This window comes from Protomyctophum parallelum, assembly GCF_964188405.1.
Source record: "Protomyctophum parallelum genome assembly, chromosome: 18".
NCBI classification, from domain to species: Eukaryota; Metazoa; Chordata; class Actinopteri; order Myctophiformes; family Myctophidae; genus Protomyctophum; species Protomyctophum parallelum.
Window position 1 is genome coordinate 27,917,381 of NC_139716.1, and position 25,544 is coordinate 27,942,924.

Sequence of the window (25,544 nt, forward strand, 5' to 3'; positions counted from 1 at the left end):
TCCATTTTCTCCATAAATGAAAACATACATTCAAAATGAATTAGAGTTCTCAATCTCTGCCCGAACCGACCCGGCCGAGCTAGCCTGGCTAATGAACCAGACTAATACCACACCGCCGGTGGGCAATTTTTCTTTGCCAACGGCTGATTCGGTCTGGTTTATTAGCCAGGATAGGGCCGAGCCTCGGGCTCTGTGATTTTCCGTGATTTTTATTTTTATAACAAAAATAACAATTCTGTTTGTGTAATGTATTTATCTAATATGAAGAGGGCTGAGCTGGTGAATGTTGGCGATTAACTTTTACAGTTTAGGCTATTATAGCCTACTATTATGTGACTATTATGGTGGAGGTGATGATCAGTAGCAGCGCATATATGTCCACACTCTGTGCTACCACCATAAATAGATGGCCTACACAGTACATGGAAATGGGCCATTGCAGTGAAAAGACTATTGCCCATAGACAACACAACATGGGTTAAGTGTCACGATATTAAAACCCTTAGCCTACTATTGACGGGATTGACAGATTTAATTAATTAATCCAAACCTTCCCTTGACGGAATTGACGGGCTGATTTAATTCCCTATAATCGGGGGTTTAATGTAGCAAAATGTAACAACTTTTGGCTAGTTTGACTAACGGCCGATGTAATCTACCTAAAACCGGCCAAAATCCTTGCGTGCCCGGTCGATCACTCGCGCGAGCGGTCTTTATGTGCATCGCTGCGTAAAATGCGATATTTTGGGATATTTTTGGGCTTGATTAGAGCTTAATTTGACTTAGTTATGAAAAATACGATGATCGCTTAGCATCCCGGACATCTGATAGTGACGCACAGTCCAAAGCTACTACCGGATGTTTTGGTTCGTTAAACCGGAAGTGCTCTCGCCAGAGTTGCTCTATTGGGTCAAAATCGTCATAATGGTGATGTTACCGCCACCAGCAGGATTGGGTGTCTAATACTATAGGATCGCCGTGTCAGAATGAGGTATAGTGTGTAGATCACAGAATTTTCCTTTGGCATTCAAATTATGAATACAAAATATGAATATATGTCACTGAAAAGCTGCTATTGAGAGGGGCAGTCCAAGGTTAAGGAAGACGGACGTCTCTGTACAACCAGTGCCATACAGTACATATCATCACTTTGTGAAACAGGTTTGTCTTGCGTTGCTTCCCTCTACAAACGTACAGTATTATTCCATTACATCAAGAGCAAAAAATATATCTGCCAACTTTATCTGGCAAATAAAAGGTATTCTAACTCCAATTGTATTTTTGTTAAATTGTATGGAAATGGAACTTAGCTTTGATTTAAACAGATTCAAGAACCAATATATCTAGTTCACTTTTTTTAACAATTACGTTTTATTTAGTGTACATCACAAACACTGGAGGAACCAGGACTCTGTAAATAGAGAAGATATTAAGACAGATACTATAACAACTGTCTAAACTTCATAGACCTTTCCAACCAATACTCTGGGCCTATATAGTTGTCAGTGCTAAACCCCGGTTTAGCGGTGACAATGGAAAATGGAGCCGTGTCTACAAAGGCAGATCTTAAAGGACTTTAGCGATGAGGAGTGGCCGTGGGAACATAATGCTCACGCACCTTCTGTCATATACAGTGGAGTCCAGTATGTTGCTTCCTCAATCTCAAAATGATCTTGATGGGTTCTGAATAGAACCCATAGGTACCTTTGTTACCTATTTGGAGACACATATTTTAAATATTCTACATAGAACATATACTCCAGTGAAATGTACTGTAATGCAATGCACCATAAATGTATTTTTTGTGTTGGAGATGTACAGTAAGAAAAAAGGGGACATTTTTTACATGTTATGGTCTCGATACAGACAGAATGTCATTTTATAAATTGTGTCTTGATCTCAATCCGATACCTCTCCTCGTCTCCGTCTAATCGTTTATCGATTGTCGATGAATACTGCATGAACCTTTCAATTATTGTATTTTATGAACCAAAATCAACACACAACACATAATGACACTTCCAATAAATCATTTTTAATCTCCAGCAAGTTGCACTGACTTGGTCTTTGATACACACCGCACATCATAGAATACGATAAAAACACTTTGCGACGTACAGAGTCGTGCAACATCAAGTCTGGCGTTTCGGCATTGCGCACAATCTCAATAAATAGGCTGTTTTGGATGGGGGAGGAGGGGGGGGGGTGTTGAGGGCACGTTGAGAAGTCAGAAGATTATTTGCACACGGTTTCACAATGGAATAGTGAGTGGTGGGCACACATGGTGGTTGGGTCATTTGTAATCTACAGTGCTACCCACACTGGTGACATTTATGCAGTTTGAGCTTGACTTAAATACCATAAACCTAACCTAAGTAAACTTAACTTGCCCGGGGGCGTGGTTATAAGCACGTATGTCGCACCCAGCTGATCACAACACACACCAAGTGGAATAGTAAGAGAGTGGCGACACGTTTTGATCTCGCCGCAAAGTGGGATGCCTAATGGGCTATAGTTCCAAACATTGGAACTATCCCATTGAGATAGAATGAGCACTTCCGCATTCCATTGTTACAATGGGAGTCAACACTAGTGTCGCCACTCTCTTACTATTCCACTCGGAAGACACAGATGTAAGGTGCACCACTGATATGCTTCCGTGTGTGCAAGTGCCTCAATTTCGATGGTTCCGGCCCCTTAAAGACGCCGCCCTTAAAGCGTGGCAGGTAATGACAAATAAAGCGCCAGCAGGGGGGGGGGGGGGGGGGCAATGGATAGAGTTTTAAGACCTGGGGCCGATTCTACAAATGCCTTCCAAAGACACTTTTTTTTTGTAATTCAAAACGATTCCACATTTTTCAAACATTTTCAAGATTTTCTTTTATTTCTTGTGTTAAAAATAGCAGATGTACAAGCTCGCAGCATACGTGGCACGAAGTGACGCGCTGTGAGCTGGTAGGTCTGCTATTTTTTAATAGCCAACGTTTAAATCTAAAATAACACAGATGCTTTCCTGGTTTTAATGGGTTAAAAGGAGTAGTTCGCCACCCCCAAAATACTTATTTATTTACACACATACCCCATGAAGCCTTGAATTATTGGCTTAGGAATGTGTCAAAAAATAAATTAAAAATTAAAACAGCGTGAATTCGAGGTGTCATGGTGTGTGTAAGAAATTAAGTCATTTTTGTGGGGGGAGGGGCGGTGTATGCGCCATTTAAAAAGAAAACAATGTGTATAGCACTTTTACAAGATGCTACAACATAATTGTAAACAATGTGATTGTTGTAAACAAAAGTATGTAAGAAACAGTCCTTGGATGTTAAAATGATAAATATACCTTTATCAAACAAAGTCATAAACATGAAGTCACAGGCCAATGACAACGGTGCAGCAGTGAAGCATGATGTTAATTACAGTATACTGTTGTATAATGACGATGTCGGACGCTTTTATGGGAGTAAACTGTAACTTCACCACCCCTGAATTAATAAACATCTGTATGTATGTATATATTTATATATACTTCAACATTCTTTTACATTTGGTTAGATATATTACTATTTTTTTCATCAACACACTTTTGTCCGTATACAGTTGCCATAAATAGGAGGAATATTTTGTCATCCAATCAATAAAATTTAAATTAAAAAACACACACTCAAGTCTTGATATAATGTACACACACACACACAAGCACAGATCTTGTTTCAACCATTTCCCCGTAAAGTTTGCTTCTTTGTAAAGTGCAAGGCAAGATACAGTAAACTTTGAAATGTATGACGTATGTACACTACAGACTACACCCACTATCTAAAGCTTCTGTTCTGCAGTGCATTTAAGCCCACACATTCTGTTTCTCGCTCTGTCATACCTTTGTACACTCACTCGGACACACACACACACACACACACACACACACACACACACACACACACACACACACACACACACACACACACACACACACACACACACACACACACACACACACACACACACACACACACACACACACACACACACACGTGCAATGTAACGCTTTAGTAATTTCACTGCCCCAAAGCGCACACACTCACTCACAAAAGCGCGAAAGTCCTTGTAAAGTGTGAAAACCCATACCGAGCTCGGAACACACTTGGCACAACACCGCCGAAGCCTCTAACAGGGTGTAAAGTAGAACATCGCTGGCACACAATGGATACACTCAAACACAATCCTCTCTAGCGGAGCTCAATATCTACAATGCCTCGCAGCGACAGATGCACCTCATGAAGAGTTAAGGGCAGTCCATACTCTCTCCGACCACCGAACTTTTCGTCGGAAAGATCAGACTTACATTTTTTCTCCGAAGTAGAGTTCGGCGAGTCACAACATCTGGGAGTGCAGCTTTCAGAACAAAAGTTCGGAGGAATGCGTTTCAGAAGTTGTGAGTGACGTCATGTTGTAGTTGTACCGGAGTTTTCTGACGAAAAGTTCGGTGGTCGGAGAGAGTATGGACTGCCCTTTAGTTCATAATAACGACCTCGACGGAAGAATTTACTGACCATGACCCCCCCCCCCCCATCTCAGTTACATTCTGAGGACACTGACAATGCGGATGTACTATATATCTGACAGCGAATATGCAAAATTATTGTGGTTTTGTGAGATGGTTATTTCTCCAGTGCAAACACAGCTCAGTTTACACGGGAGGCGTACTATCATCCGACAGAGCATTGCTCCGAAGGAGCAATGCTCCGAGGTGCGCTGCGGGTCGGGAGAGGGTTGCGGTTAGGTTTAGGTGTCTGCCCCGGGGGAGGTTAGGGTTAGGGTGAGGGAGGAGGTAGGTTGTCGTTCGGACCAATGCTCTGTCGGATGAAAGGCATGCACTCAGTTTACACATCGGTTCCCATTTAAGGGTAGCCTAGATTGTTTTGTTCCACTTTTGCTTTGGTAATGTTTTGAGAGAGACAATAATGATGCTTAATCATAAGGATATATCTGCCTCTGCATAATTCCACTGTATCAGCAATCCCAGCCCCAAAATTGGAATTGAAAACAAAAACACGTTTTCCCTGTAGTACCTGATCTGTACCATCTGTTCTCATTCTGGGTCTGACTCATCTCGCTTCCTCAATCGGAATAACGTTTGCATGGTCAGTAGACCTCTGGTTAAGCCTGGACTAACCCTTTGACATGAAAATGCATGCACAGAAATGACCTTGTTCAAACTTAAGACTGAAAAGTCTTTGCTCACGGACGCATCCTTTATCAGACTCATCTTGGAACAGAAATCGCAGCAGGGCCAACGTTGGTCGTTCCTAATCGTGTTACTTTTAACGGCCATTTCTGTGAAACGCAGGGAGAAGTCGCCATGTCGCCTCTTAAGATTACATGTTAAAATCGGGCTGCTTTTGTCATACGGAAAACCACCTGTATTTACATGAAAAAGCTTATTCGACCAATTGAAATTACAATCATCCAATTATCCGATCCTAGGTCGGTCTGTCCACTGACAATGACAAAATGAGAACATCCTCAGTGTAAATTTTACTTTAGGAGTGTAAAACTAAATATATAGACACGGCCGGATCTTAATTGCTGTGTATTGTTGTCATTTGTGTTTGTTCTATAGCCTGCTGGAGGACCACTTTACAGAGCCTTATTACTATCATTGGCAACACCTGTAACGGAAGTAAGAAAGAGGCCCAATGCTGGAACGCATTGGGCCGCGGAGTCTCCCCAGTGGTGGGCAGAAACTTCACAGCACTTAAACCCCCACCCATCTTTTGATACGCCTAAAGCAGCCAGCAGGCTAAAACAAAACACAAGCAGAATGTCTTCGTATACTCAGGCCACACACGCATACCTAAAAGGTTCAGCGACTTCACCAAGCGCTGTGAGGCAGAGAAATGCTAAGTATGGATCACATGCAATGGACACCCAGGGCAGCGTTGATATTTAAATGCACAGGGGCCCCGAGGAGTTCTTCTTTAAGTTGCAAGGACGGAGCAGTTCCACAGACTGAAAAATAAAACTTAAAAGAGAAACAGATTGCAATGTGAGACTGTGTTTTCATCCGTGTGCATGAAACGGGCCTGAAGAGTTGCATAAGAGCCATACGAAATAATAAAACAACCTGTCTGGCTCCAAGTCAGTGCATTTTAAAGATGCAATATGTACCTAATTATAAGTAATAATAAGTTAAGTTGAGATCCACTATTGCAGTAATCCAAAGAAACGCTATAGTTACAAAAACGATTGACTGCACACAACATATGGTATTATTGTTTTTGAAGGGTGGAACTGCAGCAGTTGTAGTTTGGGTTAACAAAACAAAGACAACACTGACTGTCAATATGGACTTAAATTATGGTACTTCCCAAAAAATAAAAAAGTAGTACATTGTGTTTTTCATACAGTGTTTTGAAATAGAGCTCTTCAAACATTATGCAGCAGTACAATCATAGGTTTACTATATAATATATATACACACACACACACACACACACACACACACACACACACACACACACACACACACACACACACACACACACACACACACACACACACACACACACACACACACACACACACACACACACACACACACACACACACACACACACACACACAATCGTCTCTGTCGGTGAGGTAGAAACCTCATAATATGTCTAAAACCGTTACCTTTCAGGATTCAAATTCAAAGAGTAGCAGATCAACAAGCTCACGGCGCGTTGCTTCGCGCCGCCTTTCGAGCTTGCAGATCTGCTATACTTTTGCACGTGTTGACGCTGCTGTATTTACAAGTTGTGCGTTAGTTTACGAAGAAAAAAAATAAGTTAAAATTAAACGGGGATAAGAGGTTTCTGCCCCGACAAGCAGCGACGATAATATGCATTCAGCAGAGAGGTTTTGTGGATGGGGTCCATTTACAATGCCTCATCCTCCCGGTCCAGGTTGCTGTACTGTACTGTACTGTACTGTACTGTACTGTACTGTACTGTACTGTACTGTACTGTACTGTACTGTACTGTGAAGCCTCATACGACACCAAGACAACCGCACTTCATTTAGAACCAACAGAACCTCAAGTAATTCATTACTAAATCATGGTAATTCACAGGGTAATAATACAACGTCCACAACGAGTACATTCCTCAAATATGATACAATACGTTTTTTGTTTTGTACTTTTTTTTGCAACATCAATAAATCTTTCAGTTCAATTAAGACGATAAATACTATATGAAGTTCAGCTTTGTTCGTTTTGTCCGTGTTCTCGTGGCGATGCGATGGAGAAATAAATAATGTCACGTTTCGAGAAAATTAAGCTAAGAAGTTTCCGAGAAGGCTTGTTTATGAGTCTCTGAAGGAGGATAAAAACCAACATGAGAATTGAAATGACTCCGAGAAGTCATCATGGCTCGTACATGCTATAAAAAAATGTAATAAAAACGAAAACATGGCTGCGTTCGTCATGCAAACAGAGAGCACCACGTTAAAAAACACAATACGTCGTCTACAAACAAAATGTCGCTAGCAGAGGCAGGCCGTCAACGCCCTATAGCTGCGACTCCACCCCCTCCTCCGCCGCTTTTGATTGGCTGCCGACTAGCTGCTGACAGTGAGCCACGCCCCCCCCCCTTTTCCTGGTTGGTCGAGCAGGTTAAATGGAACCGACAAAACTCCCGACGGTGATGCGATGCGAAGCAAAGCCGAGTGGTAAAGATAGTGGAAGGCTGGAGGATCCATGTTCACTCGCTCCTTTTCTCTTTCCTCGCACATCTTAATGTCAAGCCACTGTCCTTTCCTGTTTAGAGAGAGAGGGGAGGAACACGAGGCGCATTTACCCCCCCCACTCCTGACCTGTGGCAACAGGCCGTGGTTTGACTTTAAAAGCACCTCGTCCAGGCGTCTAATTGCCCGAAGAATCCGTCTCGCCCATACCTCCCTTGATATCCCATGCTCCTGGGGAGAGAGAGACAGACAGACAGACAGACAGACAGACAGAGAGAGAGAGATAAGACAAGGTAATACATCAAGCATAGAAATAGTAATCCAGGATCAAGAACATAATAATAATAAGATTCTGTATAGATTGAAACTACACAAACTATAGGATGCCACGCAAGGACGTTCACAGGGATTTGAAGGGGCAGGGGCAGAAATGTGAAAAGGGCACTTGTGGTGCCATGCCAGTGAAATGTACTGTAGACATTTACAGGTCTGTTTGGGAAATGCCTATACATTTTTACCGGAAATTGTCTTTTCCTACTTTTCCTGTATGTGTACGTTTTGTTGTCTTTCAGGGAACCTGTCCTATAGCATACCTGACAGAGAACTATTGGACCTCTGCTTGTGAAGACGATCTTTGTCCTTCCTCACTTTGGGAATCATCTTTATCTTCATGCTGCTGCTGCCTTTCGCGCCAACCCTCACCGTGTCCTAGAGAGAGAGAGAGAGAGAGAGAGAGAGAGAGAGAGAGAGATGGATGATGGACAAGAAAAATAATAATTTCAGTGTTTTTCTTAATCATTCTGACTCATGTAAATTAATTGTGCTCAATGTTGCCCTCATTGTTGGTGCTTTAACACTAATCCAAACGAAGACACACGTGAAAAGGAGGTGAGATTTAGCTTCGCAGACACACTCATTAAATCCAGCCATCTGTGTCAGAAGGATTTGTTCAAGAACTAATACAATACGCACATCACTCTGTGCTGGGTTGGAAAGTGGAAAGTGACATCGGAAAAAGAAGAATAAACCTGCACACTCAGAAGGATTTGTTGCCATTTTATCCTATATGAACACGTATTGTACAGTATGACTTCCTGGCTGTAGCAAGAGAAAAGACTGAAGGCTGATTTACACATTGTTGCACACATGTGTTGCATGCCTGTGTGAGCTTGTAGATGGATTTTATTTTTGTATGCGACATGGTTGCAAGGTCCCCCCCCCCCCTGTAGTAACTCTGAGGACACCCTAGGGGTCAGTCACGGACCCCCTGTTGAAGACCCCTGATCTAAAATGCAGTGTTCACTATAGGCATGTAACGATATATGATATCGACTATCGTAAATCGATATATATCGATATTAATCCCGACGATATGAATCAATCAAAGGGGGTTAAGGGGGTTAGTGTGTGAAATGTGAGCTTTTGCCATATTCCATCATTTCAGTAGTAGAGCACTGTAGACTAGAGGATGGGCTGTGTGTGTGTCTGTGACTGTGCCCGTTGAAGTGGCATTTGTTTCATCACATTCGCCAGTTTGACACAGGATTGAGATGACACGTAATGCACAGGTGAGGCACACTGTATTTGTATATCCACAGGCAGAAACTGGACCACAGTACTCACAGACAGACTCCACAAGGCAGTGCAGCTGTGCAGATGGTGATAATGGAGTTTTGTGAAGAAAGCAGCAGTACAGAAAATGCACAAAAAACGAAACAAAAGTATAGTCCTTTCCTTGCACAGATACAGATTGTCCTTTGTTATCTTATAGTACAGTCCAAATAACAAGAGGGGACATCAAAAGCACCCGAAAACTACGGTCAAAACTGTCGAGTTCCACGAGTCAATCTAGCGTCTCAAAATCCCTCTTTTCCTCATGTTGCATAACCAAACCAATTCCCCATGCTTAGACATAACTGTTTTGCAGTTACATTAACATTAAACATAAATGCAATAAGGCAATAATGAAATACAAGAAAAATATGAATTACACATTATAACCACTTTGGCTCTTACAGTCGTTGATGCTCATCAAGGAAGGCAATTATATTTCTGCACTGTCAAAAGTAAAGCTACTTCTTTTGCAATGTAGTTGCAGGGCCAGGGGGAAGATAAATTATATCAAAATTAAAAAAAATAATTTTTTTTAATATCGTGAAAAATCGTATCATGAACCTCATATCGTGATACGAATCGTATCGTGAGTTGAGTGAATCGTTACATGCCTATAGCGTTCACCCATGGGAGTCATTAACACCCACCTCCTCGGAGCACTGCATGATGGGACAGATCCAGTGGATGTCGTCCAGCTTGTGCAGCTCAGCGCTCAGGCTGTTTAAGGTGGACTGGAGCTCCTCCTCCTCGGGCGAGTCCAGCTGGAAGGAGAGAGGGAGAGAGAGAGAGAAGGCTCATACATAGTACATACTCCAGTTTTTGGTGATAGCTTATCACCTAAAACGGTGATAAGAGTTGAGGCCATCATACTCGCGGTGGTGTCCTTAAGGATTGACCCCGTCTCCCTGTGGTTTACCCAACTTCTAGACCAATCAGTGAACGGGGTGATAGCTCCAGAGTGAAAAGACTTGTCTGATAGTAAAAACAGAGAGATGGGTCTGTGTCCGCGGTGATAGCTGATCATCACCGCGACTGACGTAACGGTGTAGTTTTCCAACCCTTTAAAAACTACACCGCTGTCATAAGCTATCACCAAAAACTGGAGTATGTATGAGCCTATAGAGAGACACACAGAGACATGTACAGAAATGTAACTCTTTTCTTTTGCTGCTAGCTGTTAGAATAATTGTAGCTACGCTGTGTCACCACCTGCATTCCATTGCATCTGCTACTTTTTATGCTTTTGTGTATATAGCATGATAGTAAGTAGCTCGCGTTAATTTACTAAGCGACGACATAAAGAAGTGAGTGTCGTTGTGGCGTACCAGTAGCTGTCCTTCCAGCAGCATCGTCGTCTCAGCCTGGAGGACTTTGCTGATGTTGACCAGCTCCACCGCAGTGCTCCGACTCAGACACTGTGCACCACGCACACGCACACACACACACACACACACACACACACACACACACACACAGGAACAGCGGCATCAGGCACGTGCACACAGACATCCATCTGTACAAAACTGCTCTCTCCAGACCATGAATGCAGAATTTTACTATGCTATACTATACTTTTCCACGCCATACCCAAAGGCAGCGTGATTCATAGCAGGAGAAATGCCTTTTTCCGGACACTCCTGAACTTGAACACAACATTTTACGTTGAAAGAATTTGTCCTCTTTGTAGAAATCCATGTTGTATGCCGCATCTTCAGTAGCGGAAGAGTGTGCGGTTACACCCTGAAAATAGCTGATCTGCAAGCGTTTGCCAAACGTGCCCTTTTACTGAATTTCAGTCCTTACTGCCTCTATAACCTTCTCTGCACGTCCCTGCAACGGCGTAGGACAACTTTAGTTTTTTTCAACCAAGGCTCATGTTTTAGGTTGTTATTAGAGAAAGTAAAATATATATATTTTCATTTGCTGCCTTCTTTCGTTTTAGGGATTTTAGCTGTTTTTGACAGGGGGCAGGGGCATTCGAGCATGGGGCTAGATATGTATTTCTTTTTACAAATTTTTATAGTGATTTCCTTTTTTTATTATAGTCCTACTAGACCCCAAGAAATTACATCTGGCCACAGAAGATCCCAGGATCTACTGAATGTGAAGGAGGCCTACTGGGGGGAAGCCACACTGTGTGTCGTAGGCTGAATATGCCCGTTTGACACATTCAGTAGATCCCGTGATCTTTTTTGGCCAAATGTAATTTCTTGGGGTCTATTAGGACTATAGTAAAGAATAACAAAATAAATCGCTATAACATTTTGTAAAGAAATACATATTTAGCCCCATGCTCGAATGCAAGAAAGAAAGCAGCAAATGAAAAAAAAAAATACACTCACCTTTTACTTTCTCTAATAACATCCTAAAACATGAGCCTTGGTTGAAAAAAAGTAAACTTGTCCTTTAACCTTTGTCAATCACATATCGTTTTCTTAGGTGTACACACAATCTGGCACACATTGGTAGCAGCATGAGAGTGACAGCCATAGAGGTATTGTTAATACATGATTGTGAATAGACCCCCAGTGGTCAGATATGTGGGCCACAAACACTTTAGGCTAGTGTAGACATTTCACATCGACATCTGAACCGTGGCCAATCATATTTGTTTCTTCCCCGCCGTGTGGTTTTGCCGAGATTGAATCCTCCCTGGGTCACGCCGACACCAAGTTCAAGCACTCTCTGGAGAAGAGAGCGTGACGGTGTTACTTACAGGCAGACAGACAATGTGCACACACCAGTAGTTCTCAAACTTTTTCATTGGCAATAAGGACCCCCAAATTGATATATATTTGGTCACGGCCCCCCATCTGAAAATGTTGTGCCAGCTCAGCTGGGACCCCCAGAAGAGATATTTTCAAAAATAGCAGATGTACAGTACAAGCTTGCAAGCGCAGCACGAAGTGATGCGATGTGAGATTTTGGAATGACCAACATATAAACCTCATGTTTACCCTGCTTACTGTAAATAGCTCTGGATTAAGAGCGTCTGCTAAATGCCCATATTTAAAAGTGGTTAAGATTATTGTGATACAATTACAGTATATCCTACTTAAGTAGTTTTGTTTGCCCAAGGCACACCAATGGCAGGTCAAAATATCAATCTCACACAAGTATTTATAGCATAAATAGGCAAGCTTGTAGATGAGTTATTTTTGCTATATTTGCTATGTGTGCGAAACTTTGCTCTGATGGAACCTGATAAGACTTGATTGATCCAGACATGGTTGTGCTTAAGAGCAGGGGTTCTAGACGTTTTTGGCTGGGGAAATGCTCTCTTTTATTAAAATAATTTGGGGACCCCCCAAAAAAGGTTGGCGACACCCTGAGGGGTCGCGACCCACAGGTTGAGAACCCCTGCTTTAGAGCACTGTCAGTTGGTGATAATATCATCAACATATAATATATTCATGTTATATTATAACATGAATATATTATATGTTGTGTTCAATGACCGTAATTTGCATTTTCCGTTGTCTGGTTGTCAGATCTAGTTCACAACGGTGTGTGGTCCCGAGCGCAACCAAACGTACAATGACTTGTCTCTTAGGTCCCAGCCTTATACTCATCTGCGAAGAGAAAAGCCTGGTCACAACCTAAGGCAGGGGTTCTCAACGTTTTTGGCCGGGGACCCCCGGAAATGCTTTGGCCATATCTCGGGACCCCCGAGATATGGCCTCAAAAGCGTTAAGCAAGCAGCCGTCGGCGTCGGCGACATTGGTTCCCATGGTGACGCAGCATGTGTCAAGTCGTTGTATAGGTGTCAAGGTGTTGTAGACACTACGTGTAAGTGTAGCTTCTCCCGTAGTAGAAAGGGCTGCGACGGCGAGCAGGTTTATGTATCGAGCACTGATCCATTTCCGGTTGCCGTAGCCGACTGCCGTAGCCGTCGTTGCTTAAAGTCGCTATTGTCCACCTGCCAGACCTGACACCCCAAGGGGACAGGCAACACATGTCCTTGTGTTGTGGTTTACAGGGTTAAATTTAACGTTAGGGCTGAGAGCCCAAGACATTTCGCGGATCTGCTGCTATCAATGAAGCATTTCCCCAATGTGACCTTGTATGGTTTTTCCAAGGGGACTGGCAACACATACAAACATCAGAGAGCCACAGTCCTTGCCCTTACTGGAACTTGAAGCAATTACTGCAAGCACACCACATTTCACTCACTAGGACTGCAAATTTCACCCGATTGAATACTGTGACAGTGTAGTCACTAACCAGGGCCAGGAAGGACACGACACAGGCAGTTGTTCTCAAGAAGGCTGTTTTATTATTCCTCTTAAGCCAGGGCATAACAATTTGAAAGGCCCACAAATGTACAATGTCAGTTTACACAGGAGAGCAGATGGCTCTCCACTGTCCGGACAGAGAGTGTTTGTGGAGGTGACTGATTTAACCTGTTGTGCCTTGATCAAGTCCATGCACAACAGGTGCGCAGCCACACCCAGCTCTGAGTCCAGTTCTAGTTTGACTCAGGCCAGGTGTGACTGCTTAAATCAGTCATCCTCCCTCTCACAAATACATTTCAAGTAGTGCACATACTGTACGTTTTAAGAATATTTGGACTTTTGCTAATGAAAATATGCAATTTCCTCCACAGGCCTATAGAACTTCCCAATTCAGACGTAATTTAGCTGTGGAGAGGATGTGGTACGCAATAACATTCTGGGTTATTTCCATAGCACGTTTTATGAAGATATAATGAATATGATTAAATGTGCATCAGACAACCAACAAATGTATTACAAAATATGTATTATTTATAAACCAGCAGTACTAACTATACAGTTTAGGTCCTGGTAGGATAGAACAACAGTGGTATAAAAGGTCCTGGTAGGATAGGCACCCCCCCTGTAGATGTGCTCTTGAGCAAGGCACTGCACCTGCCATTGCTCATTTAGTTTCACATCAACCCAAGATCCTCGGAGAGGAATGGGTCGGTTTCTCGTAGAATGAATATCAGTTTTAAACTTGCAGGGGTTCCTTTGCTCCTCACTGTGTCTATGACAAGACGTGCCTTTTCATGGATCACTTTCTTCGCACAGGCTTCATCATACTCTTCTTTGATTATCACCCCCTTCTCAAACAGTTTGTCCAGGATCTGGTTGAGAATGGGATGTGAAACGCTGTTGATGAAGCTGCTGCGCACAGACAGCAGTTTGTCTGTCGCTGCATGACTTGGTGTGTGCTGAACATGCTGAAAGGTTGAAAGGTTTACATAACCTTCCCATGCACATTTGGAGGTGTTACTGCTGCTTAGAAGCAGCCTAACGTGGCTTAAACGTCGCTCTAAATAAATTACAAATGTCGGGACGTAATTGTGATAGGAACATTCGTCAACTTCAAATACGGCTCCAACTGGTTCAATTATAATGGAGTCATCTTCAGGTGAAGTGGAGAGTGTATATTCTTCATTTGGGACTAGTTTACAGGGAGGCTTTTCAATGTAAATCTCTTCTCCAACTAGCTCCCTCCTTTTGTTCTTCACTTCGTCCAGCACGACGTTCCGAGGCAGCAGCAACACTTTCAGAGTTGAACTGGGAAGATCATCGTCAATCGGTGGTTTATAAAACACGGACACCAATGCCTGGACAGGACTGGGCCCATACAGCATCTCCATGATGATACCAAATAAAGACAACCCAGTTACATCTATGATAACATGAGTTTCTGTGATCACACGGGGTTTGATCAGCTCAAAGCCATCATCATCCACCACATGGACAACAGACAAGGACTTGCCTCCACCCGTGGAGAGGATCTCACAGTGTGGAATGTGTAGCTGACACACAGACCCCTGAGAAGCTTTGATGTCAAACAGTGGTCCCGCAGGCTTCTTACTCAGCTGGGATAGAAGCCCCCGGCCCCAGGGGACTGTCTTGTAAGTCACCTCTCCATCTTTCTCCATCTTAAACCCCAGGCCGGTCACGCTGCATCGGAACAGTCCTGCGTGGGTGCAGTGGAACCTGTAGCTTTCCTTGTTTTCCACAACAATGATATCAGGTGTGAATGTCTGCGTTTTGGAAGACAGAGGGGCGGGTCTTAAGCAATTAAGCAAGTACAGCTCCGTTCCTATTGGTGGTCTACATCTATGTGTTTCATTCACGGAGAATGTAAACGGATTTGTAAAGCACCAGCGTCATTTCCTTGAGCGGCACTTCCGCCAAAATCCTGCAACTTCCGCCCCCCAAAAAATCATAGCGTCTACATGGTACGTCTTGCCCAGCGTGCAACATTTGAGTCTAGTTTTACATTCGTTGACAAATTTGTCGGTGCTACTGACAATTTCTGACGAGCCGAAATCATTTCGGCACTACAGCGCCGAAACAATGGTAAAATAGGAGTATGAATCGGCCCTTAGTCGACGAAATGAACAGCGACTCCCAGCCCTCACATCAGAACTGGAAGGCTTGGTAGGGAAGGTTTGGGACACTCACCTCATGACTGGAAGGCTTGGTAGGAAAGGTTTCGGACAGCACCAGTGCTGTGGCGTTGACGGCGTGAGCCAGCTCCTGCTCCACCAGTTTGTGGGTCTTGGCCGCGTCGCGGATCCTGGATGGAGAGAGAGCGAAAACAAACACACTTGGTTTAAAAGACTATGCTGTGTTCACAGTACTGCCAGATACAAACGTCACAACGCTAAAAAGACAACAAAAAAAACGGCATATCCGCCACAGAATCGCTGTTTAAACCTGTAACACCCAGCATTTCAATACTACAACATATTTTAATTCATTCATTTAAACATTTTTTATGTTATTTTTTCACCTAAACGTCATCATTGATGTTCATTGCAAAGCCATTGGTCATATTTGCATATAAATACCCCCCACAGAGGCTGAAATTCTGAGAGAGAGAGAGAGAGAGAGAGAGAGAGAGAGAGAGAGAGAGAGAGAGAGAGAGAGAGAGAGAGAGAGAGAGAGAGAGAGAAGGGGGTGTGGGGGGGGAATTGCATCACTCAGTTCACACGGATGTGATTTTTTTTATGATCATTAGAATTCTAGAACATGTTTTATTCATTATTGTGAAAGATATCCCCCAAATGTAAATTATTAATTTATTATTATTTTAATAATTATTATAAATGTGCATAACATTTGCACAATAAATATAATATAAATGTTTTACATAATTTCCTCTGGTAGTAAAACATAGTAGTAAGGTTGAAATTGTTTTTTTGCAAGTAGAAATTTATCCGGGTTTTACAGGGTTGTTGCACAACAAGCTTGTTGACGTCATCAAGCGTGTGTCGTACAAGCAAGACAAATATAAAGGAAAATAAAGTCTAGGTGCATAATAATAATAAAATAACGATAATCTTTATTGTCTCGAAGGATATTCATCTTCACAGGTCTGTTCAAAACGCACAACAAAACAACACGTGGTACAGAAAACATTACACCAAAACAATACAAAAACATGAGGTCCCCCGAAAAAATATTCTAAATCCTCCAGTTTTCTGAAATAAATATTTTCACGATTTAAAAAAAATAGCAGACCTACAAGCTATGAGCTTGTAGATCTGCTATTTTTCAATAGCTGAATTATAACATAATATAACATAAACATAACTCCTGCTATGAACATGGTGGGCTTTGTATACATAGTATGTCAAACAGCGATAATAGCTTAGATCTGCCATTTTTGTCAAAAATATCTGCCTATTTTCTCCAAATGTTTGCCTATGATGCCAAGAATAGATGTGGTCTGGCGAGCTATGGCACATGGTCAGTGCATGGCACAAGTGCATTTGGGTGTGTCCTACACAAGGGGCCAGTGAGGCTTTCCAACGTTGAAGCACTGGGCCCTAGTGGTAAGAGGAAGGACTGCAGGCGGACCCGTGGATTCATGACGAGGAAACCCCGTGCAGCTGGGCTTTAACTTTGATCGCTATGTTGCACTTCCGCATTTGGGCACCAAAATCTGGTGCCCAAATGCTGAATCGGCGAAAAAAGGCGGAAGTAGACGGTACTTCCGGGTGCTTCAAAACGCCACTGAGCAACTTCCACTGACATGAATATCCTTTTAATACTCTATGGTCCTACACCACTTTTGCTAGTTAAACGGTGCATAATCTGGGTACAAAAAGGAATGCACAACAAGGCCCAATGGTTGTCTAGTCCCTTCATTCAAGGACTGGATAGCAATTGGAATTGTAGGGATTTACATTTAGTTCCGACTCGAGAGGGTTCCACAGATATAATTATAAATATTGTAAAAATAGCCAAACAACAAGATTGTAGCCTGGATCCAGCCCAAAGACCCCGCCCACTCTCTGAGTGGAGCTTCAAGAAAGCTACAGTCTGATAATCAGGCTAACGAGATTGCTCATCGGCTATTTTCACAATGTTTGCCTCTTTCTTCCATAACATTTGAAAATGGTTTGAAAAAAAGGTTTGAGAAACTTTCTGCAACATGGATGCATCATCTGATATCAGAGCTGTACAAATTACAAAAGATATTGTGGTAATGAGATTGATTTTGAGCACCCTTTCAATCTCTCTCTCTCATGAATTAATGTGTCAGCCATTTCGCCTAGTGTGCAATAATTACTGCACGCACGCACGCACACACACCTGGTGATGAGTGTGTCGGCCACCATGCCCAGCTGTTGGACCTGAGCACACTCCTCCTCCGTCAGATACTCCATGGACTGCTGGGAGTTGAGGCGGGGCCTCTCCAGACGGTAGCTGTCAATCTTCCTCTTGTCCTCCCACGATTTCAGGGTGCTCTCAAACGCCTGGCGATGAGAATAGGGGCAACATTCAACCACTTGAAGTCCAACATCCCCATTATGATGGGGAAGGTTAGCCAAAAATAGCCGATCTACAAGGGAGCTTTGGATGTGGAGTACAAACGTGTACAGCTGCAATTTAACGGATAGATTAGGTGGTTAAAAGCACCTTTATTGAACCACAAAAAAAAAAAAAAAAAACAGAAAATGATTTGTTCAGAATATACTAATACTGGTCATTGTAACTTTTAACACAACTGACACTTAATTATTCCCAAAATAAAATCATAGGAAACAAGACTCAATAATTAACTATACACTTAACAAGCCAAAAAAGAAGACCTAATAAACAGATGGCAACACTGGCATCATGTCTACTCTCTTTTTGGGGCTTTGTGCCAGCTAGTGCTACAGCACCACCTACAGTCTGGCCATATATACTACAGGCGCATTCAGGGTAGACAGATAGGTTAATTGATTCGATCAAGTGTATACGGTAAACATTTTGACACCGACTCAGTGATATCTTTTGAGACGTCTCTGTGTAAACGGGGTCTTATACTGACTGTGAAAGTGGACTGGTTAAGTAGGCTAATCAATTGTCAGTTGTGGGGTTGCCATGGCAATCAATTGGCTGAGGCAGAGGCTGGAAATTGCACAGGGGGGGGGGGGGGGGCTGGCTTTTGTGGTGGTTCTGGAGAACTGTGGGTCCGACCGACTCGAGGTCGGGCACTGCACTCCCTGAGGGGGTGTGGAACGTGTGTCGAATTTGAAGTCGGCGGGGCGAACGGTTCTCGAGTTACGTGCATTACAACCACACACACACACACACACACACACACACACACACACACACACACACACACACACACACACACACACACACACACACACACACACACACACACACACACGTGGTGCATTTATAGTAGGATACTAAATAATACAAGAGTTTTTGGAATTAATGCTTTAGCTTATTTTACACAAGTAAAATATGTATTAATGTAATGGGGACATAAATGGCACCGAATACTACCAGGTATTATCACCTTCGAGTGTTGGGCCCGTCTTGATGGACTGTGAGACTGAAGACAGTGACTTGGGAGTGGATTGTGTGCTTGTCAGTAGAGATAGAGAAGTGAGAGAAAGCACTGCAAAACAGAATGCCCCCACAAGACTTGGGATAAAACCAAGTCCACAGGACTCAACAATATCATGAAACTGACATTTATTGTGTGCTGGCTGATTTCCGAGTTAGAGAAGTGACCCGAGTGCATGCATGGATTGGATTCTCTCTCTGCTGCTATTCTTCATTGTTGGATTAGTGTTGCTGCTATTGTTCTTGTAATTATGTATTTGTTGTCGTTTTACTACTGTTGCTACTACAAGGCATGTGTTGAGGAACCACAACCACTGAGTTTTACTCCACCGTACCTGTACGATGTATACTGTTATATTAGTGTTGGAACTTATTGAAATGTTAATTATTCAGTGGTGTAAAGTAAAACTCATTGAGCTTGTAAATGTGCTACAGTATACAAAATATTTGTAGATTGCTATTTTTTAAAGATTTTTATACATTTTGAAAACTTGAAATGGGTCAATCATAATAAGAACATTTTGATATTAATACCTTTGTACTTTTAGTCATGCAAATGTTTACAGACTTTTACTTGTAACAAGAGTATAATATTTCTATATTGCAGTATTGCTTAAAGGACCACTTCACCACTTTTCAACCTATCTTCATATAGGTCCTAACTAATAATCATAAAAAATGGCGCAATTCTTTTCTACTCAGTCTGTGTCTCATAATAGGGCTGTGGGCAGTTCAGAAACCGTCTTCCAGTGACATCATTGATGGGGAATACAAGCCAATAGAAACTGCAGGCTTTCTAGTCATGAAAAGTTGCAATGCGAAAATGGAAGCCATCGTTCTCACGATAATGAAAATCTAAACATTTTTGTAAAAAAATCTTGTTTAAAAAAAATCTGCCTAATATTGATGTCACTGGAGGACGGTTTCTAAACTGCCCACAGCCCTCCTATGAGACACAGACTGAGTAGGAAAAAAATCGTGCCATTTTATCATGATTATTAGTGAGGACCTATTACTGTATAATGAAGATAGGTTGAAAAGTGCTGAATTGGTCCTTTAAGTAAAGGACCAATTCACTTGTCGAATGGCACCTTTTCCGGACAATGGAACTCCATGATTGTGTAACGGACACAGTTTCCGTTTAAGATTTTGCTTTTGTCTTGTAGTCATCAGGGGAGAAAAAAGAATGCGCTCTCTGCATGTGTGTGTGGAAAAAAAACCTCAACCCTCAACAGGCCCACTCACCCTGTCTCTGGTGAGCATCTGAGCTCGGTTCTTGTGGACGATCTTGACGATGCCAGGTGGTTGGATCCAGGCCTCACCGTCCACCTGCACAGGAACTCCCTCCTCTCCGAGGATGGTGATCTTCACCTGCCGACACTGAGGCACCGCATTCATACAATGTATCAATGATAAACGTGTATACAATGTTGTACTGTGTGTGTGTGTGTGTGTGTGTGTGTGTGTGTGTGTGTGTGTGTGTGCATGCTGGCCAACACATTATTGGCTTAGGAACGCAAAAAAAAAAGAGTCAATCAATTGTCCATGATGGGGTGCGTAATCGATAGAGAAAAAAACTAGATAAAGTACCAATCGGCACAGGTCTCCACCAGGGCAGGTCAGGTCGTGGCCTCCTGGTGGCGCTATAACATGCCGTTGAGGAATATTTGGTGTGCAAAGTTTGGCATAGATCGGGCCAACGGTGCCGGGACATTAGCTGATAACGGACGGACGGAAGGACTAAATCGGCCTCATGGTGGCGCTATAACAGGCCGGACGGAAGGACACACACACGGACGGACGGACGGACGGACGGACGGACAGACGGAGTGCAAAACATACTCGGCCTTCGGCCTGGTGGAGACAATAAGTCATCAACGAGTTCATAATGTGTGTCACAACAACAAGGCTTTATCGTTTGTGGGCCGGGAAATCCGCCGTCTTTGCCATTTTCTTCAAGGTTTTGGAATCCTTTCGTCTATATAATGCCGGGGATGCCATGCCATGCAGGCTCAAAGCGGTGCTATACCCCCAAAACAGCCACTTTCTCAGCACGTCTGCTTCTTCTCTCCATTCGTGTTGTCCTCTCTCTGCCAAGAGACTCAACTGCTGAGCACAGCGAGGAGAGGCAATGGACTGCAATCTCATCCAAACTGATTCCATCATATGGGCACACAACTCCATTGTGAATGAAAGGATGTCCATCATATTATTATCTCATCTTGACGCTCTTAAATTACTGCATATACCACAGACTGTGTTCATTATTGAGATTACGAGATTACTGAAATCTCATCATAATAAACTTCGGCCCTTTCCTTTTCGGTCAGTTGTATCATGTCAACCCCTTTTCTTTGTATGTAATAATGTTGGATAAACCATGACCGAGACAAATAAACTATCTATCTATCTATCTATCTATCTATCTATCTATCTATCTATCTATTATTTCAAAATGCGATTAGTTTCTCTCTCTCTCTCTCTAAATGGCAAATGGTGCATTTTTATAGCGCATTAATCCAAAGCGCTTCACATATATTGTGCATTCCATATAAGGCACCATATTTTGTGCATTCCATATAAGGCACCAACCCGCACATCGGGGAGCAATTAGGGGCGTTATATAATATAAGTTAATTGCATTTAGTGGTTATAATGAGGCCAATCAACCGTCATCAAATAACAGCAGCCTAATCGTTATCAAACAGCCTCGTTACTGCTATGAACACGTGACGACAAAAACACCCCGTCATAATTATCATTAACCACGATAAGCATATCCGTTTGTGTGTGATCATCTCACACTGCTTACTGTAATGTTTACAGTTGATCCGTTATCAGACTCTATGATTTAAGCGGAACTATGTTGCATTAATGTCACACTGACATTAACCATATCACCCATATGCCACGCATGCATACTGTACGTGTCACTGTAAAAAATGTAGTTTAAACAGATGAAACAGATTACAGAGGTAATGTCAGCCGCTAGTGAGGCGTTTAAGGCAGGGGTTCTCAACCCGTGGGTCGCGACCCCTCGGGGGTTCGCCAGATTATTTTGGGGAGTCCCCAAATTATATATATATATTTTCTTTTTTTTGCAACTGAATAGCTGGAAAGTGTAAATGAAGAGTTTACATAATAGTACACATAGTACATGCATACACCTTCCCTCATGATTATATCTGGTTTCAGTATTTATGTATGGTGTATTGTATTGTATTATTAAGGTTATTGTAGCAGTCAATTTATATTGGGGGTCCGGGAGGGGGCGGGGATTGGGGTCCCGAGACATTGCCAAAGCATTTCCGGGGGTCCCCGGCCAAAAACGTTGAGAACCCATGGTTTTAGGTACTGGTGCACGTTCATTTTGCCACGTTCCATCCCTCGCGTGTGTGTGTGTATGAGTGAGTGAGCACACGCGTGCGTGCGGTGCGTGCGTGCGTGCGTGTGGTGCGTGCATGCGTGCGTGCGTTACCTGTGCAATGCGGTGGTGTTGCAGGTTGATAACTCTGGACACGGCCATTTGCATGCTGCCAAACACAGCCACCACCTCCAGCTTCTTATCATCAAAGGACGGAGCGCCAAAGTTCTGGACACACACACACACACACATACATAAAGGTCAGTTAACCCATTCTGACCTGAGATCAGATTCATACGCGGTTTCCACTGGACACACACTGGTTCTGATTAACCCATTCTGACCTGAGATCAGATTCTAGAAATGTCAGTCGCTCTTCGATTTTTCAAAAATAGCAGACCTACAAGCTCGTATCGCGCCACTCGGTGGAAGAATAACAACCCAGTATAAAACAATGGTTTTCAAACTTTTTCATGCCAAGGACCCCCAAATTGACACGTATTAGCCCACGGACCCCCATTTGAAAAGATATGCCAGGGACCCCCCATAAGAGAAGAGCTTTTACGGCCCTAGCAGTGATGGTCAACCATTTTAATTTCAAGGACCCAGAGTTTGAAATGCATTAGGCTACGGACCCCCGTTTAATGGCATTTATATCTCTGGGACGCACATTTATTTTGTAAAAATCAATGTTAATTTAACTCTGAGAGTGTACAAATGGAACCAAATTGGTTGTGTGTGTGTGTGTGTGTGTGTGTGTGCATGTGCAGGGACGTACACACATAGGACACTAGGGGGTGCTAGAACACCAGTCCTTCTGCCCTCTGGACAGCAATGTGCCCTTTTGAAAGTTTGTTTTTTGTACAGTTCGTTCATTTTATTTTTGTTTTGTACAGTACACAGTATCTGGCACATTTATCATTCTGGATTAAACGCTGGCGGTTCTATGTGCCCTGTTTTACTTGAGCACCTGCCCCATTAAGTTACTGTGTGCCTGCGTGCGTGCATGCGTGTACAGTATGCGCCATCAGACTTACATTATCCTCCTTGGTCCCTCCCCAGAAGTTGATGCCACCTGCGTAGCTGGCAATGTTGAGGACCGCGAGTCCCTGGAGGCTGGGAAGAGGCATGGCAACCCCATCACACTGCAGAGTGAAAGAGGGAGAGAGTTCATGTTACTGCATCAAGTTCACATCATGTTTCAGGAAACCCAGCTGCTTTCCATGTGTGTGTGTGTGTGTGTGTGTGTGTGTGTGTGTGTGTGTGTGTGTGTGTGTGTGTGTGTGTGTGTGTGTGTGTGTGTGTGCGCGCGTGCATGCGTGGTGCTGACCTCCAGCTGAACTCTCTGTTCCAGGTTCTTGTAGGTTTTCTGCACCAACTCTTTGGTGCCCAACACTCCGTACCACATCATGTTCTTAGTACGACTACTGCAGGGGGAGACAGACAGTTTAGTGCCCAACACTCCGTACCACACCATGTTCTTAGTACGACTACTGCAGGGGGAGACAGACAGTTTAGTGCCCAACACTCCGTACCACACCATGTTATTAGTACGACTACTGCAGGGGGAGACAGACAGTTTAGTGCCCAACACTCCGTACCACACCATGTTCTTAGTACGACTACTGCAGGGGGAGACAGACAGTTTAGTGCCCAACACTCCGTACCACACCATGTTCTTAGTACAAGTAAGGCACGCCGAACGCGGGAAGTAAATTGCAATAGCAACAAATTAGAATAAATTACGTACTTTTTTACGTTGCGTTATTTTTTTTAAAGTGTTTTCTTTTTAAGTTTTTTTAAAGGTTTTTTTTGTGTGAGTGTGTGTTTTTTTTAAGTTAAGTTTTTTGTGTGTGTGTGTGTGTGTGTGTGTGTGCGTGCGTGTGTGGTTTTTTTGTGTGTGATACAGCTGCGCCCTCTGGTGGCGGGCCGGTGGTGTTACAGCGTGACACACACACACACACACACACACACACACACATAGAGACACACATAGAGACACACAGACAGACAGTTTAGGCCAGCTTCTATAGTTAGTTCTCACGGCGTTCGCAACGACTACTGCAGGGGGAGACAGACAACTCTTTAGTGCCCAACACTCCGTACCACACCATGTTATTAGTACGACTACTGCAGGGGGAGACAGACAGTTTAGTGCCCAACACTCCGTACCACACCATGTTATTAGTACGACTACTGCAGGGGGAGACAGACAGTTTAGTGCCCAACACTCCGTACCACACCATGTTCTTAGTACGACTACTGCAGGGGGAGACAGACAGTTTAGTGCCCAACACTCCGTACCGCATCATGTTCTTAGTACGACTACTGCAGGGGGAGACAGACAGTTTAGTGCCCAACACTCCGTACCACACCATGTTATTAGTACCACTACTGCAGGGGGAGACAGACAGTTTAGTGCCCAACACTCCGTACCGCATCATGTTATTAGTACGACTACTGCAGGGGGAGACAGACAGTTTATTGCCCAACACTCCGTACCACACCATGTTATTAGTACCACTACTGCAGGGGGAGACAGACAGTTTAGTGCCCAACACTCCGTACCACACCATGTTATTAGTATGACTACTGCAGGGGGAGACAGAAAGTTTAGTGTCCAACACTCCGTACCGCTCTACTAGTCATTTAAAAACCACTCCCGTGTGAGGGGCACTCTTATCATCGTAACATGTTGATTTACTGCGACGTAAATTCTCCATTCATTGTCAATGGGAATCTAACCAAAATACCGATTTGCTCGTCTACATACAGTATGACGTGAATTCCCCATGCATTGTCGAGACGAAAATCTACACTATAGCTAAATATAGGAGGGGCTAGCCAGAGTAATATAGTCAGAGAGTGGCGACACTATATAGCGTTGACTCCCAATGTAACAAGTAGGGCATTCGTTTTCAGGAAAAAATAAATAAAAATTAATATGGAGATAAATGGCTTCTGCCTGACAGCGATTATATACATTGCATAAGCCCTTTATA

General features: G+C 43.2%; 1 protein-coding gene across 3 annotated transcripts in view; it reads right to left on the minus strand.

Annotated features, from left to right (window-relative positions):
* Window positions 1–5,184: 5,184 nt before the first annotated feature.
* LOC310875856 (diacylglycerol kinase delta) overlaps window positions 5,185–25,544 on the minus strand; it is a 130,581-nt gene continuing 110,221 nt past the window's right edge. For 2 of the 3 annotated variants that reach the window (XM_083789267.1, XM_083789268.1), the window contains 11 exons: window positions 23,873–23,969; window positions 23,580–23,687; window positions 22,657–22,770; window positions 20,424–20,558; window positions 17,922–18,085; window positions 15,783–15,897; window positions 15,236–15,358; window positions 10,665–10,754; window positions 9,987–10,100; window positions 8,319–8,433; window positions 5,185–7,956 (listed from right to left, as the gene is read on the minus strand). In XM_083789267.1, coding sequence (XP_083645393.1) covers window positions 7,904–7,956; window positions 8,319–8,433; window positions 9,987–10,100; window positions 10,665–10,754; window positions 15,236–15,358; window positions 15,783–15,897; window positions 17,922–18,085; window positions 20,424–20,558; window positions 22,657–22,770; window positions 23,580–23,687; window positions 23,873–23,969 — 1,228 coding nt within the window. In that variant the 3' untranslated portion in view covers window positions 5,185–7,903. The remainder of the gene's footprint in view (window positions 7,957–8,318; window positions 8,434–9,986; window positions 10,101–10,664; window positions 10,755–15,235; window positions 15,359–15,782; window positions 15,898–17,921; window positions 18,086–20,423; window positions 20,559–22,656; window positions 22,771–23,579; window positions 23,688–23,872; window positions 23,970–25,544) is intronic. The other variant, XM_083789269.1, reaches the window with a different exon arrangement.